The sequence below is a fragment of the Onychostoma macrolepis genome, chromosome 09 (genome assembly GCF_012432095.1).
Source record: "Onychostoma macrolepis isolate SWU-2019 chromosome 09, ASM1243209v1, whole genome shotgun sequence".
In the NCBI taxonomy this organism is placed as follows: domain Eukaryota; kingdom Metazoa; phylum Chordata; class Actinopteri; order Cypriniformes; family Cyprinidae; genus Onychostoma; species Onychostoma macrolepis.
The window spans coordinates 1,327,167-1,350,560 of NC_081163.1; the positions used below are offsets into that span (position 1 = coordinate 1,327,167).

At 37.9% G+C, this 23,394-nt stretch overlaps 1 protein-coding gene across 2 annotated transcripts; it reads left to right on the forward strand.

Annotated features, from left to right (window-relative positions):
* Positions 1-3,762: 3,762 nt before the first annotated feature.
* Positions 3,763-23,388, forward strand: LOC131547466 (NLR family CARD domain-containing protein 3-like). Of its 2 annotated transcripts, XM_058788045.1 has the most exons (10): positions 3,763-3,948; positions 4,204-4,285; positions 4,482-4,595; positions 4,963-5,076; positions 5,647-5,742; positions 5,844-7,640; positions 8,243-8,413; positions 19,915-20,085; positions 22,706-22,884; positions 23,244-23,388. In XM_058788045.1, the coding sequence occupies exons 2-10, from the start codon at positions 4,236-4,238 to the stop codon at positions 23,297-23,299; spliced, it is 2,748 nt and encodes a 915-aa protein (XP_058644028.1). In that variant the 5' UTR covers positions 3,763-3,948; positions 4,204-4,235; the 3' UTR covers positions 23,300-23,388. The 2 variants fall into 2 exon arrangements, with proteins under 2 accessions (XP_058644028.1, XP_058644029.1); XM_058788046.1 differs by lacking the exons at positions 19,915-20,085; positions 22,706-22,884; positions 23,244-23,388 and adding an exon at positions 9,627-10,296.
* Positions 23,389-23,394: the final 6 nt, after the last annotated feature.

Genomic DNA, 23,394 nt, shown 5'->3' on the forward strand with positions numbered 1-23,394 from the left:
CTGTGCTTCTCGCGGGGAATGAAATGAATGTTTCTGTCCTCATATGTGAAGCAAAGCACAGCCAGGAATCACATGGTGAAACGAATGCTACGCTGCATCAGCACCTCACAAGATTTGTTGAAACTCTGACATTTCTCCTTTACGGCAGAAGAGAAGTCCTGCAGAATGAAGACTTTCTGACCATCCATCTCCAGGTGGTGCTTGGCCTTTATAGCAGACATTATGCGTTGCTTGTCGGCAAAGTTGTGGAGTTTGAGTCTCGGTCTGTCACCCCTCTGTGGGCCGAGGCTTCTGTGCGTTTGGTCGATTTTAAAGTGGCCTTTTGTGGTGTCCAGCTCAAGCACCTTTGGTAGCCATGTAGCGAAAAAAGCAGAGGGCTGAGAGCCTTCAAACCCCTCTTTGAACCCTAAGATTCGTATATTTTCTCACCTTGACCTGTTCTCCAAGTCATCCACCTTTTCAGATAACATCAGCATTAACTTTTCTGTTTCTCTCAGCTTGTTTTCCGTTGAGGTCACGGTGTCTTCAATGTCAGAGACTCGGCGCTCCGCATCGGTAATAATCTCAAACAATAATTTCAACTGTTTATTTTTATTTTTCTAGTGCTCAAATAAATCACTTATATGATGTCTAAGATTCTGTCTGTTACTTTATAATTGAAAAAGTATGCAGTGTATGTATAATGACCGTTGATTAGCCCATTAGTAGTGGTTTGGTTTAGTATTTATACTCCTATGTTTCCTGAGTTTTCTGATCTTACCCTCCTCCCCCAATCCTTCCCCTTCTCATATTTCAGACTCATCACCTATGTAAGTTTATTTGATATCCAGTACAGTAGGTGGTGATAATGCTCCTAAAGAGTTAGTCGCCATTTACAAGAAGAAGAAGAAGACTTTTCTGATTTGTTCTGTCTCTCCCTGCATCGCAATGTTCATACTGTCCATCCTAAATAGTATGTGAGATTACAATAAGTGTCCCAAAGCATATGTATGTTGAAAAGAGTATGCCAAAAGTCCCCGGATGATCTACTATTTCAGGTAGATTTTTGAAGTGTGGATCCGTGCACACTCTAGTGGCTAAAATTGCCCACAATCCATTGCGCTTTGGCGAAAGAATTCGGTCCAGAACTACAAACACGAATAAAAAGCGTTAGAAAAACTACAAACGGCGGATGCGTGCGATCGACCGTTAGGTAGAGGTTTACAAAAAGGGGTTTGAGTTACTAATAATCAACATTTAACCTGGTAAAAACTATTTATTTATTTTTATCTGTGTTATATTTAATCTGCAACAGCAATGTGAACTTTTATAAACATCCATTTGGTTGTTAACTTTTAAATGCATCATTACCGCATGAAAGACCGGAGACTGGCAGATCAACCAGCTACTGCTTTTCTCTTATTTACAATACTTTACATACAGTACATTTAAAGGAAGATGTGAATTGTTTCTAGAAATAAAAATTCCAGAAATTAATTTTGAACTTTCTGTATTTGATTATTCTTTCTTACTAAGTTCTTAGAAAGTCCAGCCACTATCAATCACAACAATTACAGATGATTAAGCATATACATCGTCAGTTTGTTGTTTTACACACATGCACACAGACATTCATAGTTGTGAGATGCATAAGAAATCTTTAGACATGTAACACAAACCATAATCCATAACAACAAAAGACAATACTTTATTGAACCTTTTCTGATAAGAAGTGTGCGCTGCAAACGCGAGCATTTTTGACGATAGTTTCTGTCCAGTCGGCTCGTTTATCGCTTTTAACCACAGCTGTCTTCGTTTTTTTGTCTGGGAGTGGCAGCAGGTATGCGTTAAAATTTCAAATTGGAGCCAGTACTACGTCGATTCTTGCATCCAACATCACAACAAGATGATATTTTAAGCTCCTCATGTAGCCAAATCTGCGCTGGTTTGAATGGGCCTGCCTCCAGTTTTCCCTTTGTTTTGCCTCCAGCTAGCGCTGTGACGTAATCGTGACGTCTGCGCAAAAAGGGTCTTATTCGGTAGGAAGTTAAATGAAATGAAATGTGGAGGATGTTAACAGTGACAAGATGATTGACAGGCCAGTTTACAGTGACAGGGTGCGTGTTACAGGTGCGGTTGTGTGACGTGATAGTATGTCCCAAACAGGCCCGCTGCTGACCAAATGGGTGCCCTAAGCAGGATTGTATTGTTGTGCCCTCTCCCTCAAATATTATGGAAGTAAAAAAATAAATAAAAAAACTACTATAGGGGTCAAAATAGAACTTTAATACAATATAAAAGTAAATAAATAAATTGTAATTAAATTATATTATTTACAAATTACAATTGTAGCTCTAGACAGTTACCTATGGCAGTAATGCAGTGGTGTGATTGATTTTATGGTCTCAAGCATTCAGAAATCACGCAAAAGAAAATTAAGCAGTTTTACTACGAAAACCATGATTAATTTTTGTAAGGGTTGTGATGTCCACATGTTTTTTTTGTTTAAATTATAGCGGTTATGTCATTAAAGATTAAGTGGATATCTGAATTAAATGTTTGGTCAATAGCCTATTAAACAAGGATTTGATCGTCCTGTAAGTATAACAGCAGCAATTACCAGGCCTTTGGCTCCCTTTGCAGGCATTTGTAATAACATGTAATGTTGAAAAAAAAAAACAATAGACACCATCACAAAATTTGTAATGGTTTTACTGGTTATAATGGGACTTGTATTGGTTTTAATGGAAACTGTAATGGACCCTGTTGGTCTCTACTGGTGATTGGTTTCCTTCTATTGGTGGCTGGCTTGTTAAAACTAATAAATCCTATTGGAATATGTCCCAAAACACACTACAGAAAACCATTTTTTAATGGTTTTAATGGTTAAAAGTTGACAGTTTGTAATGTTTGTAATGGTATTTGTGATTTATTTGTGATGGTATTAGGATTTTCTGTGATGGTTCTATGTTTTTCAGCAGGGTTGCCTCATTGTTTTTATATAATGCATTTTTAAAGGCTGTTGCTGGCTTAGGTTTGTTTTTATAACCACAAAAAAAAAAATATATATATATATATTATCTCTTTGTATATTATTATTTGAAGTAACAAAACCATGGTTAATTTGTGGTTACCATGGCTACAAGAACCATGATTTAAAAAAAATAAAATTTTTATTAGTGTTAAAACCATAGACAAGTTTCGTAAGGGAACATGGAAACTCGGAGAGAATATTAGATGTGTTGGTGGTGGTGAAATTATTACGGACATTAAAACACGTTATTAACCTCAACACCCAAAAAAGTTTCACAGGATTATGAATAGCCTACCTGGACGCACGTGCTTCGTTTTCATCTTTTTTATTTTTATTTTTTCTTGGCGCCGATTCCTGATGTCTTTTCACGGACATAGTTGTCAATCAATTATGATCATACATTCAGCTGCAAACATGAGGTGCTAGCAGTCGCGGGCGCTGATGCGGGAATGGCGCTTCACGTTTTTATTTTTCTTTATTTTTTTATTTTTTTTGAAGGACTGGTGCCCCCCTGGGAGTGGTGCCCTACGCAAACTGCGTACTCTGCGTATAGGGAGCGGCGGTACTGGTCCCAAAGCTTGCCTACTCTTCTACCACACACTCAAAAGTGTGTACTTTTTCTTCACCAAAAGAATACTTTAAGGGCGTAGTATAAGTATGAACACTGGGACTCAGGGTTAGGTGTTAAGTGTGTTTTGTAGTTTTCAGACGCTCCCTTAAACACTACAGGTGAGTGAAGTGACGCCATCGTTGTTTTTCACGGCACAAAAAATGAAAGTAAATGTTCAGAGTTGATGTTTCTCCATTTAAACAACCAGAATCGATTCTATACAGAATATCAGTGTTTCATAGGAACTTTTATAAAAGCTAAGCCATGATTTACGTGCAGCTCCTTCATAGAAAGGCGGTGGATTTTGTGAATCTGTGTAAATAAGGTGAGTGCTGATGATCAGATTTACAGTGACTTCCGCATTCATATTTCCTGTAAAGTACGTATATTTTATATGTTTTATATTTTCTTTTTCAAGCAGGTGAACGTGTTTTGATTGGTGTTTGGTGTTGTCTGTGGTTTATTTGATCATTTGTTAACACGACTAACATTGTGTATCTGAGTGAACCGCGTCTCATGATCTGTTTCTCTCAGGATCCGTTCAGATTAATTATTGTGTTTGTTTGTCATTTCCATTCAGAGTCAGTGCTGGAGATCAGATTCTGTTTCATCATGGATCACACACAAACATCCACAGATGAAGAGTTTTCTCCAGGACGCAGGTACTTTGAATAAACACTGTATTTAATCACCTTGAATGATGGTAGATGGGAGTCTCTGGAGGTTCTGGAGGTTTTTAAGTTAAAATGAAGATTGCATTTTAAAAATGTCAAAAGGCCTCCTTATGGAGTGTTTTTGATGAAAAATACTTAAAAGAAAATGTTTATCATCATGAAGGATTAAATCTGTTTGTTATAGTTCAGTTCAGCAGAAGAGATCAGAAGCAGAGTCCAGCTGTGTGTCTCTGAGGAGTGAAGCGTCTATGAATCATCCAATAAAGTTTAAGAGCGGAGATACAAAGACTGATCTCAGGTACGTTTTTATAGAAATATAATTATAGCATGTCATTTTATATTGTCAAAATAGTGTAGCCTATATAGTATTTTCTATGATATATGAGGAATTTTTCTTGTATAGGTAAAAGATATATACATATATATATATATATATATATATATGTAGATATAGATATATATAGATATAGATTTTTTTTTTTTTTATTAATTTAAAAAAAAAATCTTTATCTGATATTTTAACATAGGCTATATAGTGTTACACAGAGAGATGCATTTGTGAAAGCACTCAGATCAATTTAACATATTTTGTCATAAATATATGAGTATGTACTTTGTTAAATATGGTAATTCAAAGGATTCACTTTAATCTCTCTCTGTTATAGTTCAGTTCATCAGGAGAGATCAGAAGCAGAGTCCGGCTGTGTGTCTCTGAGGAGTGACCGGTCTATGGATCATCCGATACATTTTAAGAGTGGAGATACAAAGACTGATCTCAGGTACATTTTTATGTTTAGTGCTGGGCAACGATTAATTGCATTCAAAATAAAAGTTTTTTGTTTACATAATATATGTGTGTGTACTGTGTATATTTATTATGTGTATATAAACACATCCATGTATATATTTAAGAAAAATATGCTGTTTATATATTAAATATAATTATATAATTATGTAAATATTTTCAAAATGTAGACTGTATGTGTGTGTATTTCTATATGCATAATAAACATACACAGTACACACACATATTATGTACACAAAAACTTTTATTTTGGATGCAGTTAATCGCAATTAATCGTTGTCCAGCACTAATAGCATGTAATTTTATATTATCAACATAGTGTTATCTTTATCTTTAAATATCTTTATCTGATATTTTAACATAGTGTTACACAGAGATATACATTTGTGAAAGCACTCTTCTATTTAACATCTTTTGTAATAAAATATTGTAAATGAAATGACCATGAAGTGCTTTTTAAATTGATTGTTTGAATAATATATGAAGATATGCTTCGTTAAATATGCTAATTCAAAGGATTGACTTTATTCTCTTTCTGTTATAGTTCATTTCATCAGAAGAGTTCAGAAGCAGAGTCCAGCTGTGTGTCTGTGAATCAGCCATTAGATTATAAGAGTGAAGATACAAAGACTGATCTCAGGTCTAATATTTCTGTAAAATATTATTTAATTATAATACAGAATACATGAAAGACAATGTGCTCATTAGCTGAATTAATAATGCAGTATTTTAATTTTCCAGGCATGAAGTCCTCAACATGTTTAGATCAAATCTGATGAAGAAGTTTGGTCGTCTGTATGAGGGAACAGCGACGCAGGGAAACCCAACACTCCTGAATGAGATCTACACAGAGCTCTACATCACAGAGAGTGAGAGTGGAGAGATCAGTAATGAGCATGAGGTGAGACAGATTGAGACACAATCCAGGAGAGCAGCAACAGAGGACACAGCCATCAAATGCAATGACATCTTTAGACCTTTACCTGGACAAGACAAAGCCATCAGGACTGTGCTGACAAAGGGAGTCGCTGGCATTGGAAAAACAGTCTCTGTGCAGAAGTTGATCCTGGACTGGGCTGAAGGGAAAGAGAATCAGGACGTCCAGCTCATATTTCCACTGCCTTTCAGAGAAATCAACCTGATGAAGGACAAAACACTCAGTCTTTCAGATCTTCTTCATATCTTTTTCCCTGAAACTAAAGAAATGGAAATATCCAGTGATGAATATAAAGTGTTGTTCATCTTTGATGGTCTGGATGAGTGTCGTCTGTCTCTGGATTTTCAGAGCGCTGTGAGGTTGTGTAATATATCTGAATCAGCCTCAGTGGACGTGCTGCTGATGAACCTGATTGTGGGGAATCTGCTTCCCTCTGCTCTCATCTGGATCACCTCCAGACCAGCAGCAGCTGATCTCGTCCCCTCTGAGTGTGTCCATCGAGTGACAGAGGTACGAGGCTTCAATGAGCCACAGAAGCAGGAATACTTCAGGAAGAGAATCAGTGATCAGAGTCTGGCCGATACAATCATCTCACACCTGAAGTCATCAAGGAGCCTCTACATCATGTGCCACATCCCAGTGTTCTGCTGGATCTCAGCCGCTGTTCTGGAGAAGATGTTGAGTCCAGCAGAGAGTGGAGAGATTCCCAAGACTCTCACTCAAATGTACACACGCTTCCTGATCCTTCAGACCAACATCAAACATGAGAAGGACTATGAGAAGAAGGTGACAGATGAAGACATGATCCTCAAACTGGGGAAAGTGGCTTTTCAGCAGCTTGTGAAAGGCAACCTGATCTTCTATGAGGAAGACCTGAGAGAGTGTGGCATTGATGTGACAGAAGCATCAGTGTACTCAGGATTGTGCTCTCAGGTCTTCAGAGAGGAGTTGGGCTTGTATCAGGGGAAAGTCTTCTGCTTTGTTCATCTGAGCATTCAGGAACATCTAGCAGCTCTATATGTGCACCTCTCCTGGACAAACAACAACAGAAATGTGTTTGACCAGAGTTTGTGGTCTAAAGTTATGGACTGGTTTCAACTCAATTCATCAAAACATGTTTCATTATCTGAGCTGCATCAGAGAGCTGTGGATGAGGCTCTGAAGAGTAAAAATGGACATCTGGATCTTTTCCTGCGGTTCCTTCTGGGTTTGTCAGTAAAGTCTCATCAGATTCTCCTACAACAAATAATGACACTGAAAAGAAGCGGATCTGACAGCAATGAGAAAACAGTTGAGTACATCAAGATGAAGACCGGGACCATTGACTCTCCAGAGAAATCCATCAATCTGTTCCACTGTCTGAATGAACTGGGTGATCGTTCACTAGTGGAGCAAATACAACAGTATCTGAAATCTGGAAGAATAAAGCAAGCCAATCTCTCTTCATCTCAGTGGTCAGCTGTAGTTTTTGTGTTGTTGACATCAGAAGAGGAACTGAATGAGTTTTGTCTTGATAAATTTGTTAAAGGAAAGAATGAGGCTGAAAATATGGAAGTTCTTCAGAAGCTGCTGCCTGTGATTAAAGAATCCAGATCAGTTCAGTAAGTATCACTGAGAACAATCACTTCACTGTTAAAACATTAAGAAAATCAAAGTTAAAAGCTGATAAATCTTCAGTGCTGCAGATGTTGTCCAGAGTTTAGTGGTCAGTATTTTGATGTGTTTTATATCAAATCAGTGACACTGTTAGATTCAGAGACAGAGAAGTGGCAGATGAATAAATTATTTGGGTTTGTCAGTAATTAAAAATGTCTTTGCATAAAAGGAATTTAAGTAATTGTAATTTTTAAAGTGTTCATGAACTGCCTCTGTTTATTATTTTGTACTGTTCTCTGAGGTCCACTTATAATGTTGTCAAGATTTTTACATCAAAAAACATAATTATGTGTGATTAAACAGATTTGTATGAATATCTGCATAAAACAGACAATTTGGTTAAAAATACTGACAGTGCAATAAAGAAATATTACTTATTTTTATTGAATAAGGCTTTAAATGATTTATGATCATGTTTTTTGCTCTTTGTCATTTTAAATCTGTCCAATGATGCGTCACACATTGATTTGTACTTTCTCTTTATTAATGTATTCACAGCTAAACTGATCTGATCTGAGAGTGAAGAGTGTGTCATTGTTCTCTACAGGTTGAGTGATTGTGGCGTCACAGATGAAGGTTGTGCTGCTCTGGCTTCAGCTCTGAGATCAAACCCCTCACACCTGAGACACCTGGATCTGTCTGGGAATGAACTCGGAAAATCAGTGAATCTGCTCTCTGATGTACTACAGGATCCTCGCTGTAAACTGGAGATACTGTGGTAAGATTATATATGACACACTGTAAAGTATTTGTGAAGTGAAAAACAAATCACCCAAAAAAGTCTGAAAACACAATGAGAAGTCAGATAAAATGTAAAAATGATGTATTGTTTGTGAATGGAATACTTACTACTGATTGGATGAGACAACTGTCAATCAAGATACAGAGATACAGAAAGTAAAACATTGTGTGGCTTTGTTTCTTGTACATGTGTGGACTTCTGTGTTCATGTTAAACCTTTAAATGGATTGTCTTAGGGGTGTCCCCGACTAAGGATTTTCATAGTTGTGTTGTGAACTTTTATCTTCTACGAAGCAGAGACCAGGAAACGTTGGGATATCTTTCATACAGAAGTTACTCTTTATTGAGAACTCGCTGCGCGTCGCTGTAGTCATCCAAGTCTAAACTAAAGCAGTGATACATTGTAGTTTTAAATACATTTAGGGGGCAGTGCTTAGGAATGGAAACCAAGCACCTGGGTGACAACCTTAAGGCATGCAAATGAAGTATTCAGGTATAGCATCCTGCCTGATTTAATCACTCCTAATCCAATCAGCCTAACTACCCAAAGACTGAGGCCGGGGCCCCTAGAGCCATTACAAACAAAAGGCAAGAGTCTCCGTCGTCTGGCTCATTAGACTTACAATAAGAGAACAGGAACTGGCAGGGACCTCTTGAATCGTTCATCTGATGTCATCATCTTCACCATAAATGCTAAATACAATGTATATAACTTCTTCAGTTTGTACACTATTACATTGGAATCTAAATTACACATTTAAATAAATTTGTAATCCCACAATTCCCCCTTTGAGAGTTCTAATAACTCTCAAAAATTCAAATTTAGACACTTAAAAGTTCATTCTTGTAACATGTGATCGTTACAGGCACATAGCACTTGTTCTGTGTTGCTTGTATGTAATTGCATGCTGACACAGAAACAAAACATGCAATTATGGTCCGTGAAGTTCTTAATAGTCTTTTCTGGTTGGAACTGTCATTTCTCGTGATGGGCGTGAGTTATTTGTTGCATGAAACACTTGATACTAACAGGTTTCCGAACCATGAAGAATTATCTTTAGCCATCTGGTGTAATTTTGCTGAAAGATCAAGAATGTCTTGATCATGTTGCTGGATGACTGAAGTTCTCGTATGTGATTCTCTGCGTTGTGTATTATTATTTTTTTTCTTTGTTCTGTCTTCCGTGACAGTTGGCTCGGCAGTGGGTCTCGTTGTCTTTTAGAGGTTGTGGCTTCATACGCAGGTGAGGAGGTCGGCGCGTATGGGTCTTGGGACAGCCATCATGTGGTATCTGCACAGAGGAAGAAAGAAAACAAAAGACAGAGCAGTATTTGTTCTAAAGACTGCAAACATTAGGGTTGTATCCTCTGTTCAATCTGTGTCTGCTATTGTTGTTCCTTCTTTCCCTATTTCTTAATTCCTGTGACACCTAAAGAACAGTGAGGTGAGGGTGGACTAGTGGATGGGGAAGGCCTATGAGGGGATGTTCACCGCAGGGTTGGCCCCCGAAGCCTATTGCCTTGGTTCTTCCCTGGGCTCCTCACTAGTCCATGTGTCCTAACCTATCCCTGTAGGTGGTGTGCAAACTTTAGTGTGTGACATCTCCATCCTCTAATGGAACATCAGTCATAACAAACATCATAACCCAGAGAGGATAGGTGAGTGACTGGAGTGTGCTGTAGTATAGCTTTGAAGGCTGTGAGTGTACTTAACTAGCATTCTCTCAATGGAAGGAAGTGACAGTAACCTTCCTGTAGTTTTATTTACAAAGAATCTTTCAGCTTTGTTGTACATTACTGGAAAATTAAGCACTCACAGCCCTAACAGTTAACACCTGAGCAAACTGCTCCAACAGTTCGGTGAAGCGGAGAGGGGCTGCTTCAGAGTACCAAGTAGACTGAGTAGGAGCTGAGTAAAGCTGTTAATTTCTCCTAATGTCTTTTTGCTTTTCCTACACTCTTTCATCCAGTGTCCAGGTTTACCACAGTAATGACAACTGCTCTCCTTCTTAGGATATTTACGTTTCTGTCGGTTCTCTGTGTTAACCTTAAAGGACGCTGCTGCAATCTTTACTCTGGCTTTAACATCAGAGTCTCTTTCCCAAGTAGCTAACCTGTCCAAGCTGTTTTGCAAGCTTCCAGTGGACCATGTTAGATCTAAGAACGGCAAAGCTGCTCTGTACTCTGATAAAAGGCCATCAAACCATGTTCGAACTAGTGGTCCTTTGTCATCAAGCACACTTTCAGAATCATCCACTATTCCACTGTAAGTTACAGCTGACTGACAAAACCTTTCAGTGTATTCACTCACAGTTTCTTCTTTCCTTTGCACACAGTTAGTGATTCTGGACCAGTCTATTTTGGGTCCCATGATATTCTTTAGAATTTTCAAAACACCTTCTCTCAAATCGCATTTACTGACATGTTGTAGTTCAGAAGTAACAGCAGACTCAAAACTGTTGAATTCAGATTCAGTTAGAATTTGTGACATCAGCTGTGTGACTTCTGCTAACGACATGTTGTAGAGACACATTTTGTTGATCAATGCTCTTCTAAATTCAGAAAAATCTGTGCGTGCTGAGGGTAAGCTCTGGGGTAGCCTCTCTATATCTTTAGGTCCTAGTGCTTTGGCAACAGTTTGTACTTGCACAACAGAAGAGTTGAGGGGAACACTTTCAGTTTCCTCAATTCCTAGAGATCTTCTCCTAGCACCACACACATTGACCGAACTTACAGGCACATCAATTACTGATTGGAGAGCTACATCTCTTTCAAAGAAAGCTTGTAAATCAGGATAATTGTTATCCGGCTGACTAACTTCTTCCACATCAGTTTTTTTTTTAAGCTTTGTTGCGGTTCAATTTCTTAGTCAAAGAGTATACTCTAGCACGGAGCTCTTTGTTCTGTTCCTCTAGCTCTGAGTTACGCTGAGATTGTTGTGTAGCTAGCGCTAAACCAAATTCTCTGTGGCAGCAGATAATGCCTTTCACATTGTTCTTGCGAATACATGTTCCTAATACCTTTTTACACTCATCTACAGACCAAGTCTTGTCTGGATGGATCTCATATTTCTGAATTAGTTCTTGTCTAACTTTCTCAGTGACTATTAGGTTCATTTGCACTCCTAACAGTGATTTGAATTCGTTATCTGACCACAAAGGAGTCGCAAGACCACCCTTTTCTGTTGTTGGAATCAGCCTAGCATTCCTTCTAACCATTTTGTAAGTTTCTTCTGTGCCACACAAACAAACACTAAAACTTCTCTGATCAACAGAGGGTACATTTGTTAACACAGCTTAACTATTGTTAACTTTCCAAATTACCAACACTTCACACTTAACTTCCCTGCCTACAAGAACAGAGGCTAAACCAAAATAACTAGCACGTAAATGCCAATCTTCCCTGCCTACACAGAGGATAACCAATTCTTCCCTGCCGAAAACAGAGGGTAACACAAATTAGCATGTGATGCTAATCTTCCCTGCCTGAAAACAGAGGGTAACACACTATTAGCACGTGATGCTAATGTTCCCTGCCTGAAAACAGAGGGTAACACACTATTAGCACGTGATGCTAATCTTCCCTGCCTGGACAGAGGATAACCTTCATCTCTAAAAGGACATTTTTAGAGGATAACTTAGCTAACCAAACCCTACAGCTGTCTGTTAACTCTTCTCTGACGGCGCAGAGGATAACAAATTTGTACTGGTCTTAAAGGTTCTTTTGGATTAGAGACAGCACTCACCACAACCTTGGTTGAAAGAAAAATTCAGTCTGGAAATCTTTGTTCAGCTTGAAGTTTTCGCTGGATTCCAAAAGATGCAGTCTGGAAGCAGATCTTTGTTTTAGCTTGAAGTTTTCAATCTGGATTCTGGAAAAAGCTGGAACTCTATCCGGGTCACGGCACCATCTGTTGTGAACTTTTATCTTCTACGAAGCAGAGACCAGGAGACGTTGGGATATCTTTCATACAGAAGTTACTCTTTATTGAGAACTCGCTGCGTGTCGCTGTAGTCATCCAAGTCTAAACTAAAGCAGTGATACATTGTAGTTTTAAATACATTTAGGGGGCAGTGCTTAGGAATGGAAACCAAGCACCTGGGTGACAACCTTAAGGCATGCAAATGAAGTATTCAGGTATAGCATCCTGCCTGATTTAATCACTCCTAATCCAATCAGCCTAACTACCGAAAGACTGAGGCCAGGGCCCCTAGAGCCATTACAAACAAAAGGCAAGAGTCTCCGTCGTCTGGCTCATTAGACTTACAATAAGAGAACAGGAACTGGCAGGGACCTCTTGAATCGTTCATCTGATGTCATCATCTTCACCATAAATGCTAAATACAATGTATATAACTTCTTCAGTTTGTACTCTATTACATTGGAATCTAAATTACACATTTAAATAAATTTGTAATCCCACAGTTGAATCGGAATTTTCGAATCTTGCTGATAGTCGACTGATAGTCTAATCATGTTTGTGGGCGGGGCAAAATACATTACCAAGAGTCAAATCAGACATTAGACAGTCATAGTTACTGACGTTAATACACAGGGAAAATGTGTAACGGACGCCTCGCAGATACAAACGGAGTGAATGTTTTATGTTTTGATTAAAAGATAGTTAACATTAGACGTCAGCGAAACCCTAAGAATTCACAACATTTTTTACAATAGTGCTCTCATTATAACGTTATGTATATGACGGTTATTAATGTTCTACATTTCTGTTTTGAGCTTTGCGTGCTGAATGACATGTAGAATGAAGCATTTGATAGCAGGTTTTTAATCAGTGGGATTTAACTCATTTATCTCATATAGAATACGCTTCATTATTTATACAACATAACGTTAATATAACAACTTATAGGCTATATGCACAAAACGCCCCGATGCATGAACGTGTCTGCGCGGCTCTGAACTCCTTTTGTGGGCGCGTTCTTCACGCAACAACAGATCCAGGTGTCTCAGGGAACTACCGTATTGACCCGAATATAAGACGACCCCCCTTTTTCCAGATGTACCTTTTGGAAAAAGGCTTTTTGAAAACCAAATCTTGTTTCTTTGTTTTTCTCTCTCTGTAAAACACATTTTTTCTTAAATTATTTTTATATTACATATTTTTCCTATTTTAATTTTTGTTTTGAAAGCATGGTAAATGGGCCCTACTGGTAAAATGTACCAACAACGACATTGAAAAATATACACTTTTTGATATAGGCTACCATAAAAATAACAGGTAGCCCATCTGAATTATATAACATTTAGTCTATCCATTTCATCATAGCCTACCACAATTTTAATTTTTTGTTATCAACATTTTTTTATTTTTCATACATAACATCCAAAAAAAAAAAAAAAAAAAACACAACAACAACAGACACATACTCAATATCTCAAAGTCCAGTCAAAGGGAGGGAGAGAGGGAAGGACAAGAAAAACACAAAAGTCACTCCTTTATACAGTCACGTATATCAAAGAGAAAGCACTGCCAAGCATCAATGGTAGAAGGCTTGGCCCCATTGATTCGTGCTGTTGTACATTCACAAGTCACTATTTGCAGGAGGCTACGGATCCAATATGTTTTTCCACACATGTGTGGTGTAAACCAGTTTTGTATTATTGTCTTCTTTGCAGCTGTAAAACCAGCAAACAACATTCTCTTTTGCATTGAAGTTATACAGAGGCCAGAATCATCATTAAGAAGACACAAACTTGGATTAACAGACCAATCAATATGCAGTAAGGATGATAGAACCAGGTTTACATGTGTCCATAGACTGATGACGACAGGACATTCCCAAAACATATGCAGAAAAGTACCTGACGATGTAGTATTACATATATGGCAGTTGAGATTCGGTTGTAGTTTCATTTTAAATCTTTTGTAAGGAGTTATGTATGCTCTATGAATGACTTTGAAGTGAATAAGACGATGAGCCAGATTTTTAGATGTTAAACTGAGATTAGACCACACTCTCTCCCAGTCGACAGACAAATTAAGGTCAGATAATTCCCTATTCCAAATAGTTTTAATAGAAAGAGGTTTTGTAATGCAATCAATAATCTTATTATATATTAAAGAAACAGACGGCCGACCAACAGATGGTGCAATCCAATCTTGCATAGGATGAGAGGAGATGGGAGATGCCCAAGGAACTCCATACGCTTTGAGAGCAGAACGTAATTGAAGAAAGACAAAATATGCGGATGCTGGTAGACAAAATTTGGTTCTTAATGTCTGAAATGAACATAAGCCCTGGTTATCATATATATCACCGCATGTGTTTACACCCAAAGAGGACCAAGAGGATTGGACAAATGGACGATTTCCGCATACAAAATTAAAATTGCGCCATAGAGGTGTACTGTTACAAAATTTGAAGGTTCCTCCTATCCGACGTTCCACCGTTTTCCAGATTTTAATAGAGTTGGCCACAACCGGACCAAATTTATAATTATCCCCTTTTTTTCCTGTGCCAGTAAATAACTTATCTTGGAGTCTATTTGGTTTAACCTTGTCAGCTTCAATCACTCTCCAAGAAACTGTAGATTGAGGATCAACCCAATTATGAAGAGCCTTAAGCTGGAACGACCAATAATACAGTTCAAAATTTGGTACAGCCAGTCCTCCTGCGCTATTAGGATGTTGTAATGTGATAAGTTTAATTCTGGGGCATTTATCATTCCAGATAAATTTAGAAATTATGGAGTTGATCTCCTTAAAGTAACCTGGAGGGGGAGAAAGTGGTAGCATAGAGAAAAAAAAATTAAATCGAGGTAACAAATTCATCTTAACAGTGGAGATTCTTCCTTGAAGAGATACTTTAAGATTCTTCCATCTTTGAATGTCATTTTGACCTTAACTAAAATATTATTAAAATTGTCTCTGGCAATCTTATGAATGTTTTTATATATGGTAATGCCCAAATAGATGAAAGATTCCTTAATAGGGATAAATGAGGAATAGAAGAATTAACTTTAACATTGTTAATTGGCATTAAAGCAGATTTGCTCCAATTTATTTTATATCCTGATAAACTACTAAAATTATCAAATTCCTTAATTATACTAGAGACTGAAACATCAAAGTGGTCTAAATATAGAATAATATCATCAGCGTATAATGAAATACTATGATTATGATCATGAATCTTAATCGATACTTCAGATTTCCTGATGGCTTGTGCTAAGGGTTCAAGAGATAGACAAAACAATAAGGGGAAAGCGGACATCCTGCCTTGTTCCCGCTGCAAAGGAACGGGGAAATAATATTACCAGTTATGACTGATGCTGCAGGTGAATGGTTTAATGTGTTAATCATAGAAATGAAGTGTTCACCGAAGCCGAAACATTGCAGAACTGCCCACATATAATTCCACTCTAGCCTGTCAAAGGCTTTTTCTGCATCAAGTGAAAAGACCACACAAGGGGTCGGGTGGGAGTCTGCAAAATCAAGAATATGAAGGAGTCGACGCATATTGTCAGATGCATTGCGCCCCTTGATGAAACCAGTTTGGTCCTCCTTGATCAAACTATGAATTACCTTCTCCATACGAAAAGCAAAAACTTTAGCATAGATTTTTAGATCACATGGGATAAGCGAAATCGGCCTGTAGCTGGAACAATCTAATGGGTCTTTCCCTTTTTTAAGAAGTAATGAAATCAGTGATGTTTTTTGATCTCTATGAAATACCCCATGTTCAATTGCAAAATTAAATGAATTAAGCATAAGTGTCCCTACCAAATCCCAAATTTCTAAATATAATTCAGGGGGGAGACCATCTAGACCTGGCGATTTGCCCTTTTGAAGGCTTTTTAGAGAGACGTGCAGCTCCTCCAAACTTAATGGGGCCTCCAAAGATTCTTTATCCACCTGTGAGATTCGAGGCAGTTCCAATTTATCTAAATACTGCTTACAAATTGGTTCATCAAAATCTGTTTCGGCTTTATACAGATTCATGTAAAAACCTTTAAATATGTCATTAATTGCCAGGAGAGAAGAAAAAGCAAAAAATAGAGTTAGCAAGCGTCCATGTCCATCCTACCACCATCCCCTACTGGGCAGCTAGAACCATGTCCATCCCGGCCATCAAGTTCCTTCCGTTGGACCGGAGAGACAGCGGCCGCTGTTCCCCCGTCGCCGCCCCGCAAAGCCGCGGCATATGTCTTCTGCTGAGACAGGGAGCTGATAAAATCCTCCGCTTTCTGAGGGGAATCAAAGCTTTTCTGTTCCCCTTTGTGCCGTAGTTTAACCACCGCCGGATAGATGAGGAAGGGCTGGAGGCCAAGCGCTGTCATCTTCTTCAAAACCGGACCAAATGCCTTTCTCCTGATCGCTGTAGCTGGACTAAAGTCGGGAAAAAATAGCAGTGTGACATTGTTCTGTGCGCATTTCACCGGATAGGCCTGCCGAGCACCCTTCAGGATATCTGATCTGTCATGCCATCTCAGTACACGAAAAATAAGAGTGCGCGGCCGATCGGAGCCTATCCCTCCGTCATACACGCGGTGCGCCCGGTCAATCTCAATGTCACGGCCCCTCAAGGAAGGAATCCACTTGGGAAGATTAACTCTGAGGAAACCAGCCGCGTCGGATCCCTCAGCCCCCTCTGGCAGCCCCACCAGTCGTACGTTGTTCCTCCTGCACCTGTCCTCCATATCTGTCATCTTCTCGGTGAGTCGCTCCAGCTGATTTCTTACGTCCTTGACTGCCCTCCTATCCTCACGTGCATCTGCTTGAACAGAATCAACGCGGTCACGTGTCTGCTTCGCCGCGGTAGCTATGGCCTCAAACTCCTCTCTTAGCTCTTTAACAGACTTGTTGGTCGCTTGTATGTCCTCACGCAGTTCGCGCAATGCTGGAATCATTACAGAGTCCATCGCATCTCTTACTGCCGAATTCACAACCGAATTCAAAGTGCTTTGCTGCTCTTTAAATGCTAGTTCAATACGGCTAGTGAAAGCATCGTCAAGGTCTTCTCTGGAGATGGCGGAATCTCTGAATTTTTTCTTCATTGGCGATTGCTCAATCTCTCTTTTCCGATCCCCTTTGTTTGCCTTAGCACTCATGATGGGTCCAATGCAGATTGGTTCAAATTTTACTGACAGGATCATATAATATGTGGCAAAGTGAGCAGAGCGAAAGACTAAGCTTGCATCGCCGTCGAAGGGTCACGTGATCCCCAGCCTACCACAATTTTATTAACAGTAGAAGTGAAATCTTATTGTAGTCTTCATATCTGGGTACTGTCTTATGTTTTAAAATCACTTACAGAGGAAGTTTGGTCCCATCTGGCTAACATGACAGTCACGACTCGTGCCGCTGTAAGCTTTTCTTTTTCTTTTGTTTTCACTCGCGATCTTTACAGCACACATTACATTACATATTTCATGGCACACTCGTTAAGCGTGTTTGGCGCCACCTATTGTTGTGGGTGTATTATTGACATGTCAAAGTCTAGACCCCGAATATAAGATGACCGCGTTTTTTCAGATGTATTTCCAAGAAAAAAACATCGTCTTATATTCGGGTCAATACGGTAAATTCAAAAAATTCACAGCGTTTTATTCACAGCGTTTATACTGTTCTCATTATAATGTTATGTGTATATGACAGTCCCAGTCATAGTCATTAATATTCTGCATAGTTGTTTGTCCTGCGTGCTGAAGAGATAATCACCGTACAATGTAGCACTTTAGGCTACTGCAGCGACTCAACAAAATGCATCTTATACGAGATAAATAATATATAAACGATATAGCCTATATAAACCGGCTAAAATGTTTTGAAATCACTTGTATCCTACCTGATCGAAAAAAAAAATACAGTCTTTCGCTCTGCCTGTGTCAGTTTGAGTCTTGTTAAAGTTTTAAATCCTTGCCGCCAAGATGCTCCTCTGTCGGTCACGGATTATGGAAAGTGAAATTTAAATCTATAGGGGTGGTTGGATTTATTCACGCACGTTAAAATATTTATTTAAAGCTTTTTTTCTTTTCAGATTTTTATTTACAGCATTATCATAATAGGCTGTGTATAAACTTATTGGGAGAAAACCGGCATTTCTATGTGAAATCAGACATTGAGCACCCCCCTATAGCTAAAATGGCACGATCATAACACCCCGCGAATATTCGACTGTGAGTCGAATCAGGCTCCTCGAATCGAAGCATCGAATCGTCGACTATTCGGGGTAACCCCTAGATTGTCTGTTTACACTAAGTGCTAATAGCCGTCTTGTTAGCAAAGGCTTGACTGTTAGCAGACAAAATTACTAAAGAAACCAGTCAGATAAGTGAGAGAGTAAGGACAGTGCGCTTTTGAGACGACCAACCCGAGTACAAATCTGCATTTCTTCTCATTTATTCCGTTGTATATTAGCTCAGAGAGGGGTTTATATTAAAGAAAACATAAAAAATTATTAAAAACATGGAAATAAAACGTCTAATATGTATATAATTAAAGTTATATGTGGTGTCCTCACGTTGATCAGATGTTCTGGTGAATCAAACACATGCAGCTCATATTGTTCTCAAACTCAAAAGCGTGAGTCTCTTCCTGCAGCTTCAAGAACAGCTTTACTGATCAGCAGCTTCAGTGTGATTAGGAGCAGGTGTAGCGGGGGCTTTAGGAATACACACAAGTAACCACACTATAAGCCAGCATCTGTTTATAATGAAGAGAATCATATAAAGAATATGTTATTACGTACTGTTTTGTAAATCACTGCAATACATTGAGGTGTAAGAACTATCTGCCACAATTTACACTAAGTATAAATAATATCTCACAGTGTAGCTGATCTCAGGTTTTGCTGTCCTTGGGTTACACACACACACACACACACACTCACACACACACACGTTGGTTTATGTGGTTTACGGGGACTCTCCATAGGCGTAATGGTTTTTATACTGTACAAACTGTATGTGCTATTGTCCTACACCAACCCTACACCTAAACCTACCCCTTACAGGAGACTGTCTGCATTTTTAGATTAAAAAAAAACACCATTTAGTATGTTTTTTAAGCCTTTTGATTTACGGGGACATAGGCAGTGTCCTCATAAACCACCTTCAAATTGTAATACCTCTGTCATACCCATGTTATTATACAAATTTGTGTCCCTGTAAACCACATAAACATGCGCACACACACACACACACACACACACACATTAATATAGATCAAAGTAACAGTGTAATGAATAGTGTGATTAAACAGATTTGTATGGATACATGTATGAATCTACATAAAACAGACAATTTGGTTAAAAATACTGACAGTGCAATAAATAAATATTCCTTATTTTTATTGAATGAGGTTTTAAATGATTTATGATCATGTTTTTTTGTTCTTTGTCATTTTAAATCTGTCCAATGATGCGTCACACATTGATTTGTACTTTCTCTTTATTAATGGATTCACAGCTAAACTGATCTGATCTGAGAGTGAAGAATGTGTCATTGTTCTCTACAGGTTGAATAATTGTGGTGTCACAGATGAAGGTTGTGCTGCTCTGGCTTCAGCTCTGAGATCAAACCCCTCACACCTGAGAGACCTGAATCTGTCTCGGAATAAACTCAGAAAATCAGTGAATCTGCTCTCTGATGTACTACAGGATCCTGACTGTAAACTGGAGACACTGTGGTAAGATTATATATGACACACTGTAAAGTATTTGTGAAGTGAAAAACAAATCACCCAAAAAAGTCTGAAAACACAATGAGAAGTCAGATAAAATGTAAAAATTAGGTATTGTTTGTGAATGGAATACTTACTACTGATTGGATGAGACAACTGTCAATCAAGATACAGAGATACAGAAAGTAAAACATTGTGTGGCTTTGTTTCTTGTACATGTGTGGACTTCTGTGTTCATGTTAAACCTTTAAATGGATTGTCTGTTTACACTAAGTGCTAATAGCTCGTCTTGTTAGCAAAGGCTTGACTGTTAGCAGACAAAATAACTAAAGAAACCAGTCAGATAAGTGTGAGAGTAAGAACAGTGCGCTTTTGAGGCGACCAACCCGAGTACAAATCTGCATTTCTTCTAATTTATTCCATAACATAGCCACATATTTATAGCCTGAAATATATAGGAGTCATTCTATGGAAATGTCCATTTTTCTGTCCCTGTAGCCTTTACAGAAATATTACACTTGAAAAACACTTGGTTACAATTTTTTTTTATGTTTTAAAATGAAACAATGTGTTATTTGAACAATTACACTTTCTTGAGCCGTCAATGTGGCAATATTTGTTTTTAATTAATTATAAAGAATTCCAAGCACCACAAAACTGCTCGTCCCCGCAGCCATGTACAGAGAGAAAGCGCTTTATTCTGAGGTCAAAAACATATATTAAAAATAAAATAATGTATACATAACTATCAAGTAAATTACATAAAAATACTAAATGCCAAATAAATATTATAGAAAAATATATAAAAAATATTATATTATATTAAAAAGAAAACATTATATTATATAATAGTATTAAAAATATGCTAAAAAAGATAAAAATCATTAAGCTGTCATTTATGTGTGTTCATGAAGTCAAAAGGTAATCTAATAATGTGGTCTGAGTTTAAATGTTAAAAAAAAGAAATGCATTTTAAGACATCTTGCCATACCAGGCTATTCAAACCAAATGTATTTACTCAGTATTAGGATATGACTACTTGTTTTTTATTACAGCCCGTGATAATTAATACATTACAAAAACATTGTAAAAATTAGGCTGAAAGAAAATCGTCCCACTCCTCGTCACATGTATGTTCCTGTTTTTCTTTATTTGGTAGTTCCTGTTATTAGTTAATCGTCGTTTAGTCTTATCAGCTGTTTTGTATTAATCATCTTGTTTGATCCTTTGTTCCCTGTCTTTATAAGTCCTCAGTTCTCTCCAGTCTTTGTCTTGGATTGATGTTATTTTCAATGGTAGTCTATGTGTGTTGATGCTCATTAAATACCTCTTTACGTTTACTCCGTCTCTGCCTCCTACTACAACCACCACCGCGTGACACTCCTATACGTCTACATCTATCATCGCTTGGATTACAGAGTCACGCGCCGCCTTATTCAATGTGATTTTTCTCCAATGAGGGGGTGCAACATATGGCAAATTACGCTACGGCACTTATATTATTGCACTGGTTGACAGAGTGTTAATCAATGCACTGGAGAATACGGCGAACATAAATAAAGAAACCAAGTTGCTTGTCAGATTTCCCCAACAAGCAACCATATTTTTTAAATAAGCCCAAAGAACCGTAACCCGCGACCAGGGATTTTTTTCAAGCAACTTTACAAAAAAAGAAGCCCAAAGTCGCATATAATACGTGGACTTGGCGACTGTGGTGTCTATCTGCCCTAAATAGTATTGAACATGACTAATATCAGTGCGTCAGTAATAACGGTCCGTGGAGAAACACAGTGTTCTGTGTGTAGTTACAGTAAATGGACTAAACGAAGCCTCGAGATGATTTTTTTGTAATCGAGTTACTCGAGGAATCGTTTCAGCCCTAAAGAAAACATAAGAAAATATTATAAAATGTCTAATATGTATATAATTAAAGTTATATGTGGTGTCCTCACGTTGATCAGATGTTCTGGTGAATCAAACACATGCAGCTCATATTGTTCTCAAACTCAAAAGCGTGAGTCTCTTCCTGCAGCTTCAAGAACAGCTTTACTGATCAGCAGCTTCAATGTGATTAGGAGCAGGTGTAGCGGGGGCTTTAGGAATACACACAAGTAACCACACTATAAGACAGCATCTGTTTATAATGAAGAGAATCATATAAAGAATATGTTATTACGTACTGTTTTGTAAATCACTGCAATACATTGAGGTGTAAGTACTATCTGCCACAATTTACACTAAGTATAAATAATATCTCACAGTGTAGCTGATCTCATGTTTTGCTGTCCTTGGGTTACACACACACACACACACACACACACATTAATATAGATCAAAGTAACAGTGTAATGAATAGTGTGATTAAACAGATTTGTATGAATACATGTATGAATCTACATAAAACAGACAATTTGGTTAAAAATACTGACAGTGCAATAAAGAAATATTACTTATTTTTATTGAATGAGGCTTTAAATGATTTATGATCATGTTTTTTTGTTCTTTGTCATTTTAAATCTCAGTCCAATGATGCGTCACACATTGATTTGTTCTTTCTCTTTATTAATGTATTAACAGCTAAACTGATCTGATCTGAGAGTGAAGAGTGTGTCATTGTTCTCTACAGGTTGAATAATTGTGGCGTCACAGATGAAGGTTGTGCTGCTCTGGCTTCAGCTCTGAGATCAAACCCCTCACACCTGAGACACCTGGATCTGTCTAAGAATAAACTCGGAGAATCAGGAGTGAAGTTACTCTCTGATCTTAAAGATGATCCACATTATAAACTGGAGACATTATACTATTGTGAGTTTATTATTATTTAAATCTTTTAAAATGGCCAAAGGTGAGTAACAGGCCTCATATGTGTGTAATTGGAGAATATAAGATAATAATTCAGCTTCAGTTTAGTCCCAGTACATTAAACTGTTTAATTCTGTGATCTATGAATATATTGATATTTTCATCTCTTCCAGTGTCTCTGTGTGTAAATGATAAGAGAGAGTTGTTGATCATTCACTGTTATTAATCTATGATCAGTTGTTCATTCATATCTCTGGCTGTAATATGAATATACTGTGTTTTTCTGAAATGGATCTGCTGATGTGATGTGACAGCAGTAATGTCTCATACTCATATGTGACTGTCTGTGTGTTTTATTGTAGACTCTCAGTATTTAGACGTCAGTCCAGTTTCCTCAGGATCAGCTGATGGTGAATAAGGAGCCGCTACAGAGACGTCACAGTCACACAATCAACAGAGACTGAAGACACAGAGACACACAGCATCACAGAAAGTTAAAACACTGGGCTTATA

Bases quoted from the DNA above. Each gene is read 5' to 3' on its own strand.
- LOC131547466 (XM_058788045.1), top strand. From the start codon at position 4,236: ATGGATCACACACAAACATCCACAGATGAAGAGTTTTCTCCAGGACGC. The intron at 5,077-5,646 runs GTACATTTTTAT...TTTCTGTTATAG, and splicing joins GATACAAAGACTGATCTCAG to TTCATTTCATCAGAAGAGTT. The intron at 22,885-23,243 runs GTGAGTTTATTA...GTTTTATTGTAG, and splicing joins ACTGGAGACATTATACTATT to ACTCTCAGTATTTAGACGTC.